Source organism: Portunus trituberculatus, chromosome 17, assembly GCF_017591435.1.
Source record: "Portunus trituberculatus isolate SZX2019 chromosome 17, ASM1759143v1, whole genome shotgun sequence".
NCBI lineage: Eukaryota > Metazoa > Arthropoda > Malacostraca > Decapoda > Portunidae > Portunus > Portunus trituberculatus.
Window position 1 is genome coordinate 13,763,550 of NC_059271.1, and position 22,396 is coordinate 13,785,945.

At 41.7% G+C, this 22,396-nt stretch overlaps 1 protein-coding gene across 10 annotated transcripts in view; it reads left to right on the top strand.

Annotated features, from left to right (window-relative positions):
- LOC123504736 (SH2 domain-containing protein 3C-like) overlaps positions 1-22,396 on the top strand; it is a 315,439-nt gene that overhangs the window by 234,284 nt on the left and 58,759 nt on the right. For all 10 annotated transcript variants that reach the window (XM_045255494.1, XM_045255495.1, XM_045255499.1 and 7 more), the window contains 2 exons: positions 2,770-3,301; positions 9,286-9,507. In XM_045255494.1, coding sequence (XP_045111429.1) covers positions 2,770-3,301; positions 9,286-9,507 — 754 coding nt within the window. The remainder of the gene's footprint in view (positions 1-2,769; positions 3,302-9,285; positions 9,508-22,396) is intronic.

Sequence of the window (22,396 nt, forward strand, 5' to 3'; positions counted from 1 at the left end):
TGCAAGTGTGCTCATAGATGACGTGGTCTTCTTGAAAAGACGTCTTTTTCTGCTACGGTCAATTCTTGATGAGTAGATTGGATGTCTTCATATTCTTGTAATAGATCATGAGTTGAAGTCTTCTTTCAGGGTCTGTGGGTTTAACATTTTTGTGGATTATGTCTTTTATTATTCTCTCTTCCGCTTTGTAGTCTTGCGACATGAAGTTTCTGTAGTATATCTTGATGTTTTCTTTTTCTGAGGTGTTGGGTGCTGGCTGGCGGTACCAATTGTCCTCTGCGCGATTTATCGCTGCGTTGATTTCACTGTTCCAATAGCCGTTGTTGACGAGGATCTGGCTAAGTCTTTCAAGCTCTGAGTGGACTACACTGTCGAGGTACCTTATGTGCCACCTACCTTAATTTGCTTGTAACTCAAGCAAATTTTCTCCCTTGAAATCAATGGAAATGCCATTCCAGTCTCAAAAAATACATCCCAACATTTTTTTACATGTTTTTAGGCAAGAAAAAGGTACAGTCAACTCTTGATTAACGTGAAGGTTACTTTCCTGGAAACATCGTGTTATTCAAAATCACATTATTCAAATGTAATTTTCCCATAGAAAACAATGGTAAGAGGGAGGAGCATTACATTCCTGGCCACTTGGAAATTCTGTCTATTTTGGGGATTTTGTTACTTATACCTTAAAAAAAACTATTGATACTTCACTAGGTTACGGAAATAATAGAAACACATGTTCTTATTTTCTTTAGCTTTGATGGTATGCAACATGCTTTCCCTCAGTCCTGTTACATGGACTGAGGTGTTTTCTCCCCTAGCTTAGCAATCTAACACTTTCAAGTTCTTTTCAATGGTTACAGTCTTTCTTTATTTCTTGGAATAACTCCTGTGAGGAGATTGAGAAATGCTTGGATATGCCATAGTATAGGACACTATGTAAAAATGCAGAGAAACGATCCACTCACGGTGTATGTTAGTTCCAGACTAATTGGGGAATGAGGTCTGTGAGAAGGAACAGAGCATCTCTGAACTATTACTCAGGGCCACAAAGTCAAGGTGATCCCCATGGCACAATTGTATATGAATACAAAGATATGATATCAATTATAGCAGGCAATAGAGGGGTGGAAACACAAATATTGTGGTGAAACCAACACATGAGCCAAAGGGGGTCACAAGAAGAAGTGGCTGCTGCTAATCAGTGGCAGACAAAATAATGCCTCCTCATTTCCTGTTTTGTTGTCAGTGTTCCATACAAAATCTCATTTAGTGCATCACAAAATGATCCTTTCTTGGTGGTAGGGCTTGTAGAAAGCTAATAGAATTGTTATTTTGTGAATATAAATGTACATATGAGACAGTAACACCTTGTGAAGCAACAATGTCCCCGTATGTGTTCCTGGATACCATTTCGCAGCCAGAAGTTGGTCTACTTGTCGTTAAGTTTCTTGGATCCTAGCCCAGTGGGATTCCCACCAGAAGCAGCATAGGTGTGTTGTGTTATCGAATTGAGTTAACCTGCATTAAATTGAATAAATTGCATTATTTAAATGTATCTCCTTAAATGTATCTCAGGGAGGTGGTGAGCATGAGATCAGGCAGACATCCAAGAGTAGGTTCAAATCCCACCAAGTATGGCCTTGAAACTTTGCCATTTGTTGAGTGGTTTGAATTTACGTGCGTATCACCATGATACCCAGGTTCTAGATGGTTACACCAAAGATGTGCTTTGGTGGTGATATGGGTACTACTATAAATAAAACTGCCTGCGTCACTGATAGGGGGAAGTTTAACAGCTCTTCCAATAGTTTTCAAGTTACTTACAGATGCTATTGGGCAGGACATAAAAAAACAAAAACAAATCAAGTTAAGTTAAATTGAAATCGAGAGTTGACTGTAATTACGAATACAAAAATATTGTATAAAAATGTAACAAAAGAGAATATGAATTGATAAACTGGTTTTATAAAGTACGTTGTTTTATCTCAGAGATCAGGGGTGCATTCCACGAGAAGTTACCTCAACACATCTTGCCCCTTCCCTTCACTTCAGAATATCGATTAAGTGGAGCTTACAAAAATTGTTTCTCACAGGAGAGTAGGTGCGTGCAGGAGGTAGGCAATGATGTTAGTAGTTTGTTTTGTTTCAGACCCTTTTAGTTACTTTCATCTGCCATAAACTCTTTGCTTAATCATTGGACTTACTTGTTACACTCTTAATGCTATACTTATTGCAGAACATAATTGCTGCATTTTCTTTTTACTTCACTTTTGATTAATTTAATTTTTTAGATTTCACTTTGTCTGCAGGGCATTTCACAAAACAGTTGGTCATCCTTTTCAGAATGTTTCATATGTGTGTTAGATATTTGTCATTAAATAGTGCCACATGCTTAGGATCAATGGTCAGATAAAAGAAATTTAGTTATTTAACTTCATCAAAAGCACAAAATATTAGCATAACACAAGAAATGTATCCACAGCAAGAGTAAAGAAATAGAAAAAAGATGTGAACTGAATGCCTCAGATGTTTGGTGTTGCTGTACCAAATAGCAGTGGCATACCTGGAGCTAGCTCATAGTTTGAGTTCTGGCTTGCAAAATCAAAGCAAAAAAATTGACTGAACAACAACTCACATCTTGGATTACTCGTAAGTCAAGGTGCTTGTATTTCAAAGTTCCACTGTACATCATATACCTTTCTTGCAGGCCTCTCTCTTAATGTATTACCTGAAATTATATTTTCATTTTTGTTTTTTTTGTTTTTACAGGAAGATCAGATGAGAAAAGCTGCAGTAATGATGGGGTGATTGGCAGCCGTCCTTGTGTGGAACAGGCCAAGTTCACCTCTCAATCACTGCCTCGTAAGATGGCCTCTAAGTCCTTCTCAGTTGCCTCTGAACATGTCATACCAGCAGACACAAGTACAGCACAGCAGGAGATCAAGACATCTGACACACCAGCAGAGGAAGAGCATCCTTCCCCTCCCCCGAAACCTTCTCGTGTTCCATCCTTCAAAGTCAAGCCAAGAAAGCCTCCTCAAGTAGCCCCTCTTGGAGAGCGCCTCTATGCAGAGATAGATGAAGGTGATGAGGATGAGAACAGAGATAGATCATCTACTGATGATCTCAAGACTCCCACCAGTAGCAGTGAGGCAGAGAATAATGTGAAAAACACTGAAGAAATCATAGGAAGTTCTACATTGCGTCATTCCAGACTCTCTGAGACTTACCAACCCTCAGGCTCTGACTCTGGCAATGGTTCAGGAGACTCTGTGCAGACTTCAGCCAGTGATGCTCAAAAGTAGGTTACTGCTGCCTTAATCTATTATTTTTTTTTATAAAAGAGGGGAAAGCTGGCCATGGATAACATAAAGAGTAAAAAAAAAAGGCTCACTTCATTTGCCAGTCCCCATACACGTCTCAGAGAATTAGCCAAAAGAAAAGGATGAATGTCTTGAAACCTCCCTCTTAAATGAGGTTAAGTAATAGGAAGGTGAAAATGCAGAAGCAGGTAGGGAGTTCCAGATTTTACCAGATAAAAGTATGAATGATTGAGAGTATTGGTTAACTCTTGCATTAGATAGGTGGACAAAATATGGGTGAGAGGAAATAATCTTGTACATCAAGGCTGCAGGAAGAAGGGAGGAGTGCAGTTAGCAAAATCAGAAGAGCAAAGGGCATCAAAATAGTAGTAGAAGATATCCAAAGATGTAACGTTGTGGCTGCAGGAAGAGGGGAGGTGTGCAGTTAGCAAGATCAAAAGGGCAGTTAGCATGAAAATGGAAGTAGAAGATAGTAAAAGATGCAATATTGTGGCATTGAGAAAGAGGCTGAAGACACTCTGTCTGAGGAGAGGAATTGATAAGATGAAATTTTTTTTATCTACCTTATCTAATAAAATTATGTGAGTGGAACCCTCCTATACATGCAAAGAATACTCCATACATAGGCAGATAAGCCCTTGTATAGAATTAATAGTTTTGGAGGGGATAAGAAAAAAATAATGCCTAACTTTATAAAAGCTGTTTTAGCAAGAGATGAGATGTGAAATTTCCATAGTGAAACTAAGATGTACTGACCCATAGGGCAAGGCTGATAATCTGTGCGATGTTGCCATATCTCTCATTACTTCAGAGAAAATGGAATAATTATTCTTTATTTAATTTAATGCATGACCACTAAAAAAAAAAAAAAAGTGGGAGACAAGACATGAAGATACCATAGGTAAACTGAATACAGTAAAAGTGCTGGTTATAAAACTAAAATTGAAACTGATAATTTTCTGCAGCATAGGTACTTTTCTTCTTGTGTAGAGTTCTAATATTGTTCTTAGAACACACTTGTCGAAGTCATTGAAGTTTGTTATGGTTGTAGAGCAGTTCTTTTTTGGGAAAGTGAATACAGGCTGATAGGGTCATAGTGCTGTGGTGCATATCTTGTTTGTGCTGGAACAAATCCTCTTCACTGTGTCTTCAGATATACCAGCTGCATCTGCTGTCATCTTCCTCACTGATTTGTGGGTAAAAGTGGTCCTCAATTTGCTTTTTTCTTTTAAGAAGTATCTATTAATTGTGTAGATGAATTCCTTGGTTTGGCTATATAACACACAGTAAGACAGAGAAGTGTCAGTATGTCCTTCCATTATGGCAACCAGATAAGAAGTGAGTGAATTTGCACCTGCATGGTGACCAGACTCCCCCCTTCCCTGGGGGAAGGGGGGACTCAGGTCATGAACGTAGAAGTCAATAGACAGAGCTGAAAGAGTTTGGCCAGGCAGGGTTCAAGCGTGGAGGCACAGCTTTTTAGAATAATAGGAAGGACTCCATCAGGTCCATAACTCTTCTGAGCAAGGCTGGTTTTAGGAGCTGCAGGGTCCATAGCACAAGGAGAAGAGGAACCCCCGCTTGCATATATATATATATATATATATATATATATATATATATATATATATATATATATATATGTACAGTGGAGACTCAATACTCAAATTCCAAATGGCTGTTAGAGTATCAAATAGTTCAACTATCAATACCTATGAATCAGGTAATTCATTCTTATCTTAGCAAAACCTCAAGTTTATAAAAATTTCAATGTATTTTTTAATAATTTTGATTTGTACATACCGTAAGTGGAGGCTGGTGATGGATAACTTAGAAGAGGAGGGGAGAAGGGTATGGAGGAGGAGGGAGGTCACTGGAGGATGAGTCACCATCCATAGAAATGTCTTTGTAACTTTTCTTCTGCGAATCCACTAGTGGAGTGCTGTGGCTCACTAACACCTACACTCTCACCAGATTCCTTATTTTTCACTAAAAAGCCTCTTTGATTTCTAAATGGAAAACTACAGACAGAATGGAGAATAATGTTGTTTTTCTCAAGATTGCAGCAGGACTAGGGATGCCCACTGGCATCTGGTATACCATTATTACAGTAATACTGCTGTTATTGGTATTACTAGTAATACGGTATCAGAACAGGACAGTGGCAGCTGCGAGAAAGGAGATGACAAAGCTTCATATACGACCAAATGTGGGGCTGTTTGATTACTATATATTTTCACCACTAATAAGCCATTGGTGTTAATGTAAGTTTATAAATGAAAAACTACAGATAGAATGCAGAAGAATGTTATTCTGATGACAATGGCAGCACAAGTCACAACTGGCTGTGGGAGAAGGGGGATGCCAGGGAGCCTTTGTTTACAACCACATATATGGACTATCAGGTATTTTTTTGAGTATTAAATCAAACTTTTGTGTTCGAGTATTGAAAACTTCAATACTTGAACTCAATTAGTTCCAAATGGTTGTTCGAGTATCAAAGAAATTTGACTATTGATACCTATAAGTAAGGTCATTCATTCTAATCTCAGCAAAACCTTAAGTTTATAAAAATCTCAATGTTATCTTTTTTATAATTTTGATTTGTACATACTGTAAGTGAAGGCTGGTGATAGATAACATAGAAGAGGAGTGGAGAAGGGGGAGGGGGTTATTTGTCAGAGGATGAGTTACCATCCATGAAAACGTCTAGGGTGATCCCTGCGAACCCACTAGTGGAGGGGTGTGGCTCACTAACACTTGTACTCTTAATAGATTCCTTATTCACATTGCCGCAGGGACCCCTAAAGCATGGGGCCCGAAGCACATCCTTTATGTGCTGGTAGGTTAAACCATCACATGCTTCTGAGAATTTAGGCCAGTTTTGGGATGGAAACCATCACTGCAAACAATATTAATCAAAGGTATGAAATGGTCAGAGAGAAAAGGAAAGGAAGGAGCAAGCCCAAAATCATCCAAGATAGAGTTATTAGTAAAGATTTGAGAGAAGAATTTAGCTTTAGAGACAGATGAGATGGCAGTAGTGCCATGAGAATTAAATAAAGGAGAGAAAAATGAAAAAGTAAAGTTATTGGAGATATTTTTGGTCAGATACCTGAAGTCTCAAGGGTAAATGATTTTAAAAGATTTATATTTTTTTTATTAATGAAGGAGCATTTAGCAACTTTGAGAAAAGACGGCATGATTTCTGGCAGAAATATAAAGCACGTGAGATTCAGGTGATGGAAGGATCACTTACCTTTTTTGGGCAACCTTTCTATCATGTATAGCACAAGAAAAGGCTGTGTTGAACCAAGGTTTGAAAGTTTAGGTTGAGAGAAAGAGTGAGGAATGTATGGCTCCAATTGCACTATCATCACCAATATGCTTTCAGCATACACAGATTAGTCACTGATATGGAAGCAGTAGTTATTCTAAGGAAAAGCAGCATAGTACCTCCTTAGGGCCCCTCAACTGCCAGAGGCAAAATGCCAGAGGCACCTCCGCTTTGGGAGATCCTGAGGAGGGATTGAAAAAAATAAGACAAGATACTGATATGAGATTGAAAGGACGAAACCAGTGAAGAAGATAGGGTAACAGTATAAGCAGAAGGATTTGAAGTAAGGAAAAAGTCAAGAATGTTAAGCATATCTCCAAGACTGTCAGGATTATGAATAGGTTGTTGCACCAGTTGCTTGAGGTCATTGAAGATAACAAAGTTGAAGGCTAGCTAGTTCACCAGGATGGTCAGTGAAGGGAGAGGAAAGCCAAAGGTAGTAAAGAACATTGAAATGTGGAAGGATGGAGATCTCTTCAAAATGATAGAAAGAGAGAATGTGCTCTATTTTTTAAGGTAATTAGTCAAAGAATTTCTTATAGTCAAAGGAGGTAGGAGAGAGAGGTAGACAGCACAGATAAATTTAGTTTGAGAATGAGTCTGAAATCAAATCCAGATGGTGGAAAACTTGTAAGAAAGATTTAAGGGTGCATCACGGTTGCATAAAAAATTTACACGTGTGGAACATAAGAATGCAATCTACTGCTTTGGTTAGCTTATGGATAAGGCCATTATATAATGAAATATTATTCACGTTCTGCACTTTTAGAACAATGAATATTTATGCAAATTTTATGTACTACGTTTGTTTCCCTACTGTATCAAGTCATTTTCTTTGAGTGCTTTGTTCTCTGCATTTTTTGAAGGAATAAGTATTGTAGAATAATTTCTAGAATAATAATAAGCACTCTCCAAATCAGCTTAAATATTTCTTACTTACAAGTTCTCTGACAACCCAGTGATTTAGAGAAAATAAAATGGTAAAAAATGTCTGAAGCTGAATATATTTTTTATAACTCAAGAAAAATAGAAACAAATTTCTTCTTTACATCAAAACAATGATCACTTAATTTTGTTAAAAACTAACAAAGTTATAGCCTTCTGAATGAAAAAAAAAAAAAAATTCAGGTGAGGACTAGAAGGTTTATATGTTTCAAGGCCATTATTTAAACACATGCCAAATTTATGATCTTGGTGCCAATACTTTCTCCTTTCTCTTCACTGCTACCTCTTATTTACTTTCATGCTTTTGGAGGTGAGAGATAGTGATACTGTTAGTGTGAGTCCAAGGATGTCATCTATGTAGCTAATCTATGTAGTGAAGATTCTTGTAAGATTACAGCTTCCCAAAGAGTAGATTTGCTTGTTAGTGTTTTTGTACATGTACCAAATGCTTTATTATTGAATAGAGAATGACATGGAAATTTAATTAATCATTATAGGAAAATCCACAGACCGTAAATAAGTATAAAGTTTATATTGCTAATAAGCATCACACCCACACTCTGCCCAGTAAAGTTCACAGACCACTGAAGAACAGACAACAAACATTCTGATGCTCAAAGCAACTGAATTTGGCTTCTAAATGCAGCTAGAAAGTAATGCTTCAGTTCCACTATAAAAAAGTATAAAAAAGCAGATTCTAGTTCAATGACCAATAAGGAAACATTATCTGTGTAACTGGGTTACCAGTGGTTGCAATAATTTATCTATTTTGCTAATAAAAACCAATTTAGAAAAATCATTTCACCATGAAACTTTGAGAGAGTGTTGCCAACACCATATTTGTATTTTAGAGAGGAAACACAATATTCTTCCTAAATTCTCTGAAAAAAAAAAACTTCCTAAATTCTTTGGAAAATAATGGTACGCCACCTTAAGTGTGTGGGCACAGGAGCAAGTCGAGTTGTGCACATAGTTTGGAGTGAAAATGAGGATAGAGAAAATAGAAGGGAATAGAAAAGGGGCTACTATCAGTTACTGTCAGTTAGCCCTGCACAGCCTCAGAGATAGTATGCCTACCCCCCCTCCTCCCCTGCAGTGAGAAGTATTTGATTGTCGAATCAGTTCCATTCATCTGTATATAGTAATCCCTGAATCTCACTGGACTCTGTGATCTCTATTTTCCTCTCACCTCTTCTCACCTCTTTAAAGCTTCATTTCTTCTGTGAATAATGTCTACAGCATCTATAATTGGATCATAAATAGAGCTCCTCTGCGATGCACAAGCGACATCGGACAGTTTTATCAGGATGTCTGTTTTGGCTGGTGCCGTGTGCTACTGGCTGGTGGCTCTTGCCACACAAACTTGTGGGTAACTAAGTCTCAGACAGCAAGAGGGTGACACAGAGAGGTGAGCCTGCCCTGGAACAGGCCCCTGTCTTTTGGCGAGAAGGAAATGAGGTTTATTAAAGTAGAGATGGTGCTCTACAGATTGAAAATTAAATATAAGATTGTGAATGTTGTAGAAGTTGATTGCTCTTGACTTGTAGGCCAAAATGTTTCTTAGAGTTTCTTAAGTCTTTTGGTAGAGGTAGCCATTACAAGCTTCCACTTCATTAATTTTTCACTACATTATCCTGTAAACTGATATTTCTTCCCCTCAACTTTAAAATATTGTTGCAGCCGAGACAGCCAGACCTCCTTTGGGGATAGCGGCAGTGTGCAGCTAGAGGATGACTCCATGGTGGATGAGCCAGTGCTTTTCAGCTTGCCAGAACTCCTCTCCTCCTCAGCCTTTGATCTTGAGAATTTCAGCACCCTCCTTCTGAATTCTATAGAGAACAAGCCCTTGGACACCACAGCCCTCAAAGGAGTAAAGAACACACTGATGGAGAGTGGCTCAAGGTGACTTAAAAACTCTTTTTAGTGTTAGTATGATTTTGGAGTAATGATGAGGCCTGTTGTGCCATGTTATTCTGTGTAGAACAATAAGCCATGTGTGTATATCATTGAAAACTCAGGAAATTCTGTATGATCAATACCTACTTTGCTACAATAAGGGGAGCACTTTTAATGAATGCACTAAATCTCTGAACAAAATTGCCTCCACCTTGCAGTGAAGGGCACTAGAGACAACTATGCTTCATTTTAGCTTTTATTTCAAAAGGATCATGACTTCTGCCAATTAGATTTTTTGTGAAATCCAGTCTTTTCAAACAACCGCTTTGCTATTTATTATGTCAGTGTTTGCAAGTTCCAATTGCACTGTTTTGTATGAAGACTTTTATTCATGTTATTGTGATTGTTATTACGATTGCTCTTTTTATGCTATTATTATGATTCTTGATTAAGTAATTTTCTTATTCTGTACAGGCAACCCCTGCTTAATGAAAGTTCACACAATGAAATTTCGCTACAACAAAGGTTTCATTTTACTACCATCTGCTCGTTTAACAAACACCAAACTCGCTTTAAAGAAGTTTTATCCAGGTAATTTTTTCCAAGTTTGAAAGCCTCGCCGTATCACGCAAGCCGACAGGCTTTTGAATACACCAGCACCTCTCGTGCACAACGCGCACCACTCACTCTCCCTGTTCAAAACAATAACAGCGTCAGCAGCAGGTTGTCTTCCCTCGCTCAACTTAGCATCAAAACACCCTGCAATGTCACCTAGCGTTGCTAAGAAGACCAGGTAGTCTCTTACTCTCGAAGTGAAGCTGGATATTATTCACAGACACAAGAGAGGCGAGAAAACTAATAGCATTGCTTGCCACTATCTTGACTCCATCTACTGTCTCTACTATTTTCAAATCTGCAGACTTTATTAAGAAGGCTGGTGAGACCGTATCTTCCTTGCAAGCTAAAAGAACCACCTGAACTTGTGACTCTACAATGGATAAAATGGAAAGCCTTGTGGAAATGTGGTACATAAGTTTTGTATGTGATACAATGATGCGCCCTTTGCTTACATTCCACAGGTTGCCGGTTAGTGTCTTTCCCGTTTCACTCTCCCTCCCTTCATAAATTTAAGATCATCAACATTATATACTTTCATACATACATACATTATTGTACATTATAATGACTTAAATTAAACTGCCTAAATGTTTAACTTCATAGTTTTTGCTTTCTTTAAACCTTTCACTGTACTATGATGCACTCTCACTTTGTTTACTTTCAATGGAAGTTCAAGTCAGGGGTTAAACTTGTTATAATTGGCTTGCTTAACGAAAGGGTTTTTTAGAATCGTAACCCCTTCGTTAAGGGGGGTTGCCTGTATTATTAATTTTTATACTATTATATGGCATAAAAACTGGGCAAAAAGTGCATCGGTTCAGCTTCTGCTGAGTTAGTATCTACATATTTGCTGCGGATCTCATGTCCTGTGAGTGTTCTTTCATAATTTTCACACTATTTACTTAGCGTTTTTTTTTTTTTAACCCTTGTGCGGCGGTGATCATTCATGAACGATCGCATCGATACGTTTTTATGTGGCAGTGATCGTTCACGTAATCACGATATTTTGCGCCACTTCTTTAAACTTCCCGTTTTCTTACTCAAGTCGGAGGGTGAGTGTATGTATCAGGCAACACTGTCCACGAGCTGAGTTGCCAGTTTTGCTATTTCATCTCGGTCTAGGCTCACATTTTTCCATCTTGGAAAAGACATCTGGCAACCCCCATGACACTACAGGTGGAACATCCCATCCGCATGAGGGGACGGTTATGAAATACCGCGGTATTTCATTAATAATTCACTATCACTCAGTGGCACGGAGTCGAAGTTATCCTCATGGCATGAGTGTATATGAATACTAAGATATGATATCCATTATAGCAGGCAATAGAGGAGTGGAAACAAATATCATAAGAAAAGACAACACGCCAAGCTAAAAAGGTCACAAGAAGAAGAAGTGGCCAAATCGCTGCGAATCTCCACATCGTCTGTTTCTGATCTCATCTCTGCTTTATTTTTTGGTATTCCATGTAAGATTTCACTTAATGCATAACAAAACAATTCTTTCTTGTGGGCAAGGTTTGTAAAAAGCTATTAGAAATGTTGTGTAGTGAACTACACTACTACTGCAGCTACTACTACTACTACTATTACTACTATTACTACTACTACTACTACTACTACTACTACTACTACTACTACTACTACTGCTGCTGCTACCACTACTACTACCACCACGCTAATCCGGCTCAGGTGTGGAACTACCTAAGCCGGGCCAGGTACAGTGACCTGACCCCAGCTGGACGGTGTGAGGTCACGGGCCGGATGCTCAGCCGAGGACTCCCCAGTCAGCACCGAAACTCCAGGACATACGCACCGCTCGACTCATCTCCGCTCGCTTTTGTGTACGCTAATAAACAGCAGTAATGTACATCTCTAGTCAGAGAATATTACATTTGGTGACCCCGAGAGTGTAGCCTTGACGCGTCATGGAGCAGTGCAGTGCATTCAGTGACATATTGCGTATGCCGCCCTTCACCTATGATGTCAAGGCCTGGTTCCTGCACCTCGAAGCTGTGTGGGCCGGCGCGGACCTCCAAGATCTTCAGCGATACTAGGTGGTTGTCCGGGCACTCCCCTCAGAAGTGGTCACTCGTCTGTACAGTGTCTTCTCCAACCTGCCGGAGGCAGACAGGTATGGCGCCCTTAAGTCGGCCATCACGGGGGCTTTTGGCCGGTCCCGCAAGGCCTGTTTCGCCGCACTTGACTCAACTCGGTATGACGGTGGCCGCCCGTCGGCACTCCTGGCAAGGTTGTCCGCCCTGAACAGGGCGGCAGGGTTCCCGTGGTCGGAGGAGATGGTGCGCCACAAACTCTCCTTTCTCCTGCCGCAGCTTGTCCATCTCCAGCTGGCGGCTGCCCCACAGGCCCTCTCCTTGGAGGAATTCTCAGCCCTCGTAGACTAAGTGCATGAGGCCCATGCGGTGTCGCCCCCCCAGCAGAGCCCCGCCCCGGCCTGCCTGTGCCCCGTCAACGCCGAGGCCCCGACAGACAACCCACCCCAGGCTGCAATGCCCAGCTCCCCCGAGACCCGCCTTGCTTTGGTGGAGGCCTCCCTGCGGCGCCTGGAAGCTCTGCTTGCCCGCTCTCCTACCCAGAAGGACGCTGGGGTCTGTTTCTACCACAGGCGTTTTGGGGAGGAGGCACGCAGCTGCCGACCGCCATGTGCTTGGCCATGCCAGGGAAATGGGGCGGGCGGGGGGCCGCTAACACCATTGCCTGCCCCTGCCTCTCTTCCTCGTCTTTGCCCCGACCTGTTGCCCCGCTGCCCTATCTCCGCCTTGTCTCCGCCAGCTGTACAGCCTGCCCCGGGCCCCATGGAACCTGCACCGCCTCCGCCGCTGGCCCGCGTCCCCTGGACAGCCTACTGTTGCCCACACGTCGTCCCCGCCGGAGAAGCAGTGGTCCCGGGATGGCCGGGCTCCGTCTCCTCCACCATCATGTCTGCAGCCTACTGGTGGCTGGGTTTCCGCACCGCCCACCCATCTGCAAGTCTCAGCTGGGCGTGCCCCTTCGCAGCCTTCGGTCGGCGCCAGGTATCCCTACTGGCCGCCCGCTCCTCCGCAGCCCTCGGAGAGCTTTGCCTCGGTCCCTCTGCCGGGGCCCCGTCAGCCCACTCCTAGCTCTTTTGACTCCCCTGCGCCGTCACCTCCGCTGCAGCACCCAGAGTGGTTTCCCGCCAGCCAGCGCTTGCTTCTCTGGGTGAGAGACATTTGCTCTGGGGCCCGTTTTCTGGTGGATTCCGGGGCAGAGGTGAGTGTGGTTCCGGCAGCAGACACTGACCGCCGCGCCCAACCCTGTATGGCGTACGACCTCCTGGCCGCCATCCGCACCCCGATCGCGACGTATGGGACCCAGACGCGTCGCGTGGCCCTCCTGCTCGGCAGCCGTTTCCCGTGGGCATTTGTGGTGGCGGATGTGGAGCAGGCAATCCTGGGGATGGATTTTCTCGCTGCTCACAACCTCCTGGTGGATCCATGCCGCAGATGTCTCCTACACCAGCCCTCGGCCACTATCATCCACGCGGAGCCCTGCGCGCAGCCGACACCGTCCCTCACCACCCTCCGCCAAGCGACGCAGTTCGAGGCCCTCCTCCAGGAGTTTTCTCTCCTTACATCCCCACAGTCCGCCCCGTCTCAGGTCCAACACAGGGTACAGCACTCCATCGTGACAACTGGTCCCCCGTGCTTTGCTCGGCCCCGACGGCTGCCCCTGGAACGTCTTTACGCTGCGCGCAAGGAGTTTGACCTCATGCTGGAGGAAGGCATTGTGCGCTCATCTGACAGCAACTGGGCGTCGCCATTTCACATGGTGACCAAGGCCTAGGATGGAGAATGGCGGGCTTGCAGGGATTACAGGGCCCTTAACGGCATGACCCGCCCCAACAGATATCCCATACCCCCCGTGCTGGACTTCCACACCAAGCTCCATGGCAAGCCTATCTTCTCGAAGATCGACCTCCTGCGAGCTTTCCACCAGATTCCTGTGGCAGAGGACGACGTTCCGAAGACCGCGGTGATTACGCCCTTCGGATTGTTCGAATACCCCTTTATGAACTTCGGTCTTCGCAACGCCGCCCAGACCTTCCAGCAGTTCATGGACGGGGTCCTGAGAGGGTTGGACTTCATCGTCGTTTACATCAATGACATTCTCATCGCGTCCTCCTCGCCTCGGCAGCATGTAGTCCACCTGCGGCAGGTGCTTAGTTGCCTTCAGGACCACGGCTTCAAACTCCACCCTCAGAAGTGCTTGTTGGGCATCCCGTCCGTGGACTTTCTGGGCCACAAGGTGAGTGTGGAGGGTCTGGAGCCCCTCCCCCCGAAGGTGGCAGCCATTGAGGATTTCCTGCGCCCCATGACCGTCAGGAAACTCAGGGAATTCCTGGGGATGATTAACTACTACCACCGGTTCATCCCCCAGGCCGCCGCTCTCTGGCTCCCCTCAACGACCTCGATAAAGGGTGTAAAATTGTTGTGGAGGTGTCGACATCACAATATTCGACCTTCCTGATGGCGAAATTAATGTTCAAAGTCGGGGAAGTTGGTGAAGAAATTTGGCCAGACTAAGTATCGGAAACTTGCGTGAAAAAGGGACAAGCCTCACACGTGGATGGAGGTGCTGAACCAATCAGTGTGGAGGATTTAATCACGCCCCCACAGCCAGCCAATCACGCTCGCCGCTCTCCCGCCCACTGCCTCCTACGTGGCGTAGGAGGCAGTGGGCGGGAGAGCGGCTAGTCTGTTCATGTAAACAGACTAGCTGAAGCTGTCACTCAGCATGCACCTTGTCCTGTTTTTTCCACATTCCTGCAGTAAATAGATCGGAATGTCCTCCTACAGCGATGAATTCACGGATTCATTGTATACAGAAGTGCCACAGCAGCCTTCTGACAGCGACAAGTGGACTGCCCAGCTAAAAAAGAACGGCGCCATATCTATGTGGGCCAAGAATGTAGCTAAGAGACGGCATGACTCTGGCCAGGAATACGTCACCATTAAGTCCAAGAAGTTAGTTCCTGCTGTGAGAGTTGCAAGTCCCTGTACCTGCCTCAAGAAGTGCTTTGAAGCTGTTGGGAAGAAAACATCTGCTAAGGGCATTATTTAGAACAAAAAGAAGTTCTTAATGATGAACTTAACTGTCTCAAGCCAGTATAAAGGATGAGAGTCAACCATAGAATGCTTATAATCAGTAATACAATAAAAGGAATAATATTTTATGACGTATTCGGGTAAGGGGGTAAACAAAACGTACTGGTGTGAGCTTAAAAATTATTATTATGTAATAAAAATCATTAGCGAGAAAAAGCTAAGCCAGACCTTTCATTTCGTATATAATAGTTATACATTGTGACCGTTTTCATTACCGTAAAAAGTGAAAAACTTGGAACACGTTTTTCTCGAAAGTAGGGTCGTATGGGTTATCCCCCTTACTCTCGGGTAGGGACTTATATATATATATATATATATATATATATATATATATATATATATATATATATATATATATATACAGTCAACCCTCGGCTATCGCAACTTCGGCTATTGCGTTTTACTGCTATTGCGCACCCATGAAAAGCTGCTAAAATTTCCTTATCGCGACCTCAGATGCCTGTTATCGCGTGCCCCGTCATGACGTAATGGAATATCTGAGCACTCATTGGCCAAAACCGCCTTCCCGCCAAGATCAATTCGGCTATCGCATTTTCAGCTATGGCGCGGCTATATCAGCCCCAATTGGGCACGATAGCCGAGGGTTAAGTGTGTATACATAAATATCTATCTATCTGTCTATCTATCTATCTCTATATAATATATATATATATATATATATATATATATATATATATATATATATATATATATATATATATATATATATATATATATATATATATATATATATATATATATATATATATATATATATATATATATATATATATATATATATATACACACACACACACACAAATAAACAAAGGGTCTCTCCTTCCGCTGCTCCACACGCCCACGGGTCACCGCAGTTATATACATATATATATATATATATATATATATATATATATATATATATATATATATATATATATATATATATATATATATATATATATATATATATATATATATATATATATATATATATATATATATATATATATATATATATATATATATATATATATATATATATATATATATATATATATACAGTAAAGTTACGCCGGTTTCAAGTTACATCAAACTCGCACTTACGTCAGTCCACTATAAGGCAATTTAAGATTTAAAAAATTGAACATTTATAAATCGTAAAGTTTATTGTTATTGTTGGCCAGGCGTCACTAGTGGTTATCCACCACACCGCCCACCTCATGCTTGAATACAATAACACTCTCGTGCCTCAGTTCCACCACACCGTCGCCCCTGGCAAGAGTGTTCCTACATCTGCGTTTGCTGACTATCTTAGTATCTTGCTCAATGGCACCAAAAGAAAACTCCTGAGTGATAGCAGTGATGCTAAGAAAAGGAAAACCATTACGCTACAAGAAAAAGTGGACATAATTAAAAGACATGAGAAGGAGGCAGCAGCTGTGTGTAAGGGAGTGAAGAAGAAAATGGGAAGCCCGTTACCATGACAACGGGGAGGTTGACGACCTTGAGGGCTCACGCACCTATCACAACAATAACAACTCCGGAGCCTGGGGCCACACGACACTCGCAGCTCACTTGCACCGTCTGCGCTTGTCTGCTGATCCCTATTGCCCTTTCCTATTGCATTTCCTGCCCGCTGCCCACGCTTCTACTCCCACCGCACTGCACTCGCTCCCAGCTGTCCGCCCTGGGCGTCACAACATTCGACCTGCCCACCCTCCTGGCGGCCTCAGGCGTCCACCCCTCTGGCAACATGCAGTCCTTCGCGTTCGCGGCCCTAATCAACAACAAAAACAAGCTTGTGTTTCATATTCCTACATACTTGTAAATAATATAACAATATAACCTTTTACTTATATAACGCTTCTACTCCTACCGCACTCCACAAAGCTCCCAGCTGTCCGCCCTGGGCGTCACAACATTCGACCTGCCCACCCTCCTGGCGGCCTCAGGCCGCCCTCTCGGCAACCTGCAGTCCTTTGCGTTCGCGGCCCTAATCAATATATTCCTACATAGTTGTAAATAATATACCAATATAACAATATAACCTTTTACTTACCTGAATAACCATAAAAATTATTGGTTGAAAACTCGATAATATGCTTTGAAAGTACAAAAACTCGAGTTACGTACAAAATCGACTTACGTCATGTTTCAGGAACGTAACTCTGACCTTACTAACTCGGGACCTTACTGTATATATATATATATATATATATATATATATATATATATATATATATATATATATATATATATATATATATATATATATATATATATATATATATATATATATATATATATATATATATATATATATATATATATATATATATATATATATATATATATATATATATATATATATATATATATATATATATATATATATATATATATATATATATATATATATATATATATATATATATATATATATATATATATATATATATATATATATATATATATATATATATATATATATATATATATATATATATATATATATATATATATATATATATATATATATATATATATATATATATATATATATATATATATATATATATATATATATATATATATATATATATATATATATATATATATATATATATATATATATATATATATATATATATATATATATATATATATATATATATATATATATATATATATACACACAAATAAACAAAGGGTCTCTCCCTTCCCACCGTCCCACACGCCCCACCGAGCCACCGCAGCCAGTTGATCCTTCACTGTCGTAAGAATAACATTGTCCTGTGCTTTCTCCAATTTTTTTTTTCCATTTAGAAGCTTACAATGGCACTGAAGAGGCTTGTTAATGGTGAGAATAAGCCTGCAAGAATGTAGTGACAACTATCGAGAGGAAAAGGATATTATTGATAAATACTAGAAAGGAGGAAGAATAACCTATCTAGCAACTGAGTACTGTATGGCTAAATCTACAGTAGCCACAATACTGAAGAAGACAGAGCTCATTAAAAGAGCTGATATGGCAATTGGTGTGAAAAGGCAATTTAAGCGACCTGCGGCAGTGGAAGAAAAGGAAAATATGTTGACTGGATAAACCAAAGGCAGATGGCTGGCGATTCTTTGTCAGAGGACATAATTTGTGCGAAGGCTAGGCTGCTGCATCGTGATTTTATTTCTGATACTGCATCTGACTCCAATGATGATTTTAACCCCTTAAACTCGGGACGCATCGACAGACGTTCATCACGCAAGATTTGGTGCACGTCGATAGACGTTTAGCCGTTTTTGGGCTATTTTCTTCCCTTTATTTATTTTTGTGAACTGGCAACACTCATTAGGAGTAAACATATCCTATACATCACTGTGTCACAAACTCCCACGATGGGTGGTGGGAGCATCGAGCGACAGTGATTTCACGGTGTCCAATTACGCCACCTCTCCTGCTTACCTTACTTCTACACCTCTGGTCTCTCGCCATGTTGCGGGGAGACAATTTTTGAAGAGAGTGGTATCAGAAGGGCTTTGGAATTAACAGTTTCTACAATAATAGAGAGTGAAGATAGATGTTTTGGGCTTTGATACGGATATAGGAGGTTCAACCACCGAGGGGGAAGACATTTCACCACCACCACCACCAGCAACTCACCTCATTTGTACTAACTCATTTATTGAATTTCCAAGTGTAATCAGTATGTGAATACAAGCTATTTTATGTTTCTCGCCAAACCTCCCAAGTTAGCGCAAGCTAAAAATCCCAACAAGGGTGGTTTGGAAATTTCAAGAAAAGAACTGGAATTCATTCTGTTGTGAGGCACGGTGAGGCTGCAAGTGTTGACAGAGTTGCCGCTGAGTAATTTGTGCCTGAATTTAAGAAATTTGTGGATAAGGAACACTAAAGCCTACAACAGATCTTTAATTGTGTTTTGGAAAAAAAAAAAACGACCAAACATGATCTATATAACAAAGGAAGAGAAGTGTTTGCCAGGACACAAGCCAATGAAAGACAGGCTAACTCTGGTTCAGTGTGTCAGTGCTAGCGGCAACTGCAAAATTACACCGCGTTTTTTTTCTAAACATGGATTTGGCAATGGCTGGAACAAATTACCTAGTTTATAGGTATCAATAGTCAAACTTTTTAATACTCGAATGGCCATTTGGAACAAATTAAGTTCGAGTATTGAGTCTCCACTGTATATATATTGTGAGGAGCACCGCCTTATTCCCTCCTTTAATTTCTTATTATTATGTGTTGTGGGGTGGCCCCAGCCACCAGCCTCTGGCTGTTCCGCGGCGCGGCCGCCCTCCCCCTCCCGTTCCCGCCATCTCGTTGGGCCTGGCAGGCGGCACCAGTATCTAGCCAGCCTTTAGCAGAGGTAGACAGTGCGCTCTTGGTTTCCTGGCACAGTGTTGAGACGTGTGGCTAGGCTGTTCTGGGTGCTCAACAGTCTCGGCCTGGGAGTTGTGCCGTCCTTTTGGAGTAGCTGGTTTGCTGCTAGTTTGGCCGTGACAGTGTGGAGCAATGGGTTTGTTGTTCCAGAGTAAAGTGTAGCTGATTTAAATCAGGCTGCATTTTTCTGGTTTTGCGTTCGTCTCCCCCGTGTTGAGTGACGACGCGGAGGGACGCCGTATGCTGTCTCGTCCCGATTGTTGCATTTGGGTGGTGGTCACTAGTGCGGTTTGGTGGGCTGCTGTGTACCACCACCATCGTTTTGTGTAGTTTCTTGTAGTATATTGATTATAGTAGCCTTAGCCACACACACACACTGGTTGTCTGGTGGGAAGCTTCGTGCTGCCCCCCAGTCGGCGTGCAGTCATCGTCTGCATGTCCTGTTAGCTACGCGTATCTTGACTCCCTGCATGGCTGGTTGCCACCCGGAGTTGTTAGCTGGGCTTGTGTATGCCACCCGATGTGGAATACGCATCGTGTCTAGTAGTAAGCCGTAGGCACGAGGAGTCAGTCTTGACAGGTGCTGGCAAGCATCTGTTTCATTAAATAATATAGTAATATACACCATGCGTCTTGTTCCAGTCTGTGAGCACTTACAGCCTGAGTACAATACATGCGGAGAGGCATTAATACTCCCGTAGAGAAGTGGGTGGAATTGTCCTTGTGGGCAGTTTCTCTACGGAGTATTAGGGCTTCTCCCTTAACACATAACTTATACACTATCTACAATTTCTACTTGGTTTGCTGTCAGGAGGAGAAGGAGTTGCTAAGGAGATTCCCTAGCAGTGGGAGAAGTTATACACTGCTGGCGACCTCTATTTCTGTAGTATTATTTGTCTACTACTAGGGGCTAAGTGTGCAAGACTCAGGGAAGTGATTGGTACATGCTGGCGTCATTACCAAATCCTTATTGGGCTATGAGTGAGAGCGGAGTGTCTCGTCGCCTCGCTGGGCTGCTGTGATGCCATGGGGAACAGCAGTCTGGTACGAGCTTGCACACTTTTAGCAGAAAGAACCTGAGTGTTGCTGCTGCTGTGAAATATAGTGTTGGGGACCCTGTAGAGCGTCATAATTCCCGGTGAGCAGACGTAACATAATAATATGTATATATATATATATATATATATATATATATATATATATATATATATATATATATATATATATATATATATACACACACATACATACACACAGTAAGTCCTCGTCATATGGTACATATGCGTTCCTGAAAACCTTACCGCAAATTGAAATTATCGTATACCGAACCCATTATAACATGTAATAATAGGGGATGTGTTCCAGCACGTTGAAAGTCACCCCTACAGACATGAAAATGCATGAAAATAGTCGTATAAAAGATGTAAAGTACTGTGCAAAAGAAATAAACAAAGTTTTTTTTATTTATTTTCCATGTATTCTATCAGATGATGTCCCTCCTGAGGCTAAGGGACAGTAGGAATATCAAACCTTACTTATCTTCTGCTGAGTGGGCAGACGAGGATGAGGGTGAAGAAGGAGACTCAAAATCCTCAAACACGTTGTCATCTGCACTGTCGGAAGCAGATATGGAAAGGCCAGCTGTAACAGGGTCGGCACGTTTGACTAGTTTGAAGAAAGAGGATATGGAGGAAGGACCAGCTGTAGAACCATCGCCAGCGGATGTGGAAGGGCCAGCCATAGTAGGGTCGGCAGGTGTGACAGGGACGACATGTCTAACTGGCTTGAAGAACGAGTAGAAACGAGACTGTTTGGTGTTTCTTATTTTTCATCATAGATTTCTTAAATAAATCCTGACACTTTTCTCTGTCGTGAGCCACTTTGCTACTCCTGACAGGATTTGAGTCACGTTCCTTCAGGGTTTCCAGGGCTTTTTTGATACTCCTGAGACATTCTCTAAGGGTTTTGATGTCCAGGCCATGCACAGGTTCTTCTTCCTGATCTCCCTCTTGTTCTGTCTCCTGTAATGCCTTGTCTAGCTCTATAAGTTCATCATTTGAGAGAGGTTCAGCATGGCTTTCCAAAAGATCTTGAACTTCATCGAAGCCAGCCCTATGGCACAGATTTACGATGTCATTTCTGATCACACTGATGTTGTCTTCAAGGAAGCCTGGTAAGTCATGCACGCATTCTGGCAATACTTTCTTCCATGCGAAGTCCATGGTAGACGTCTTCACTTTGTTCCAAGATGACTTGATGTTGTCTAAGGTATGCTTGATGTTATACGACTTCCACCATTCTCTGATAGTGGGCTTGCCAGGCCCTTTATCAGTTGTTGCATGGTTTGCCACTGATAATAGGCTTTAAATGTCTTGATGACTGTCTGATCCATCGGTTGGATCAGAGCTTTGGTATTTTGGGGGAGGAACATCACCTCGATATTCTCCGCCCAGTCTTCCATGGCCCTTGTGTTGCTGGGAACATTGTCAACTATCAGTATGAATCGGTTGGCGATGTTGTTAGGTGATGCATACTCCTTAAGAGCTGGAGACAGATATGATGTGAAACAGTCCTGGTGCACTGAAGTGGTCAGCCATGTCTCGGATTTGATTTCCATACCACAGGTAAGTATTGCTTCAGTAACCACTTGAAGTGCTCTTGGGTTTTTGTAATGGTATATGAAAAGTGGCTTTAGCTTCAAATCCCTTTCTGCATTGCATCTAAGTAACAG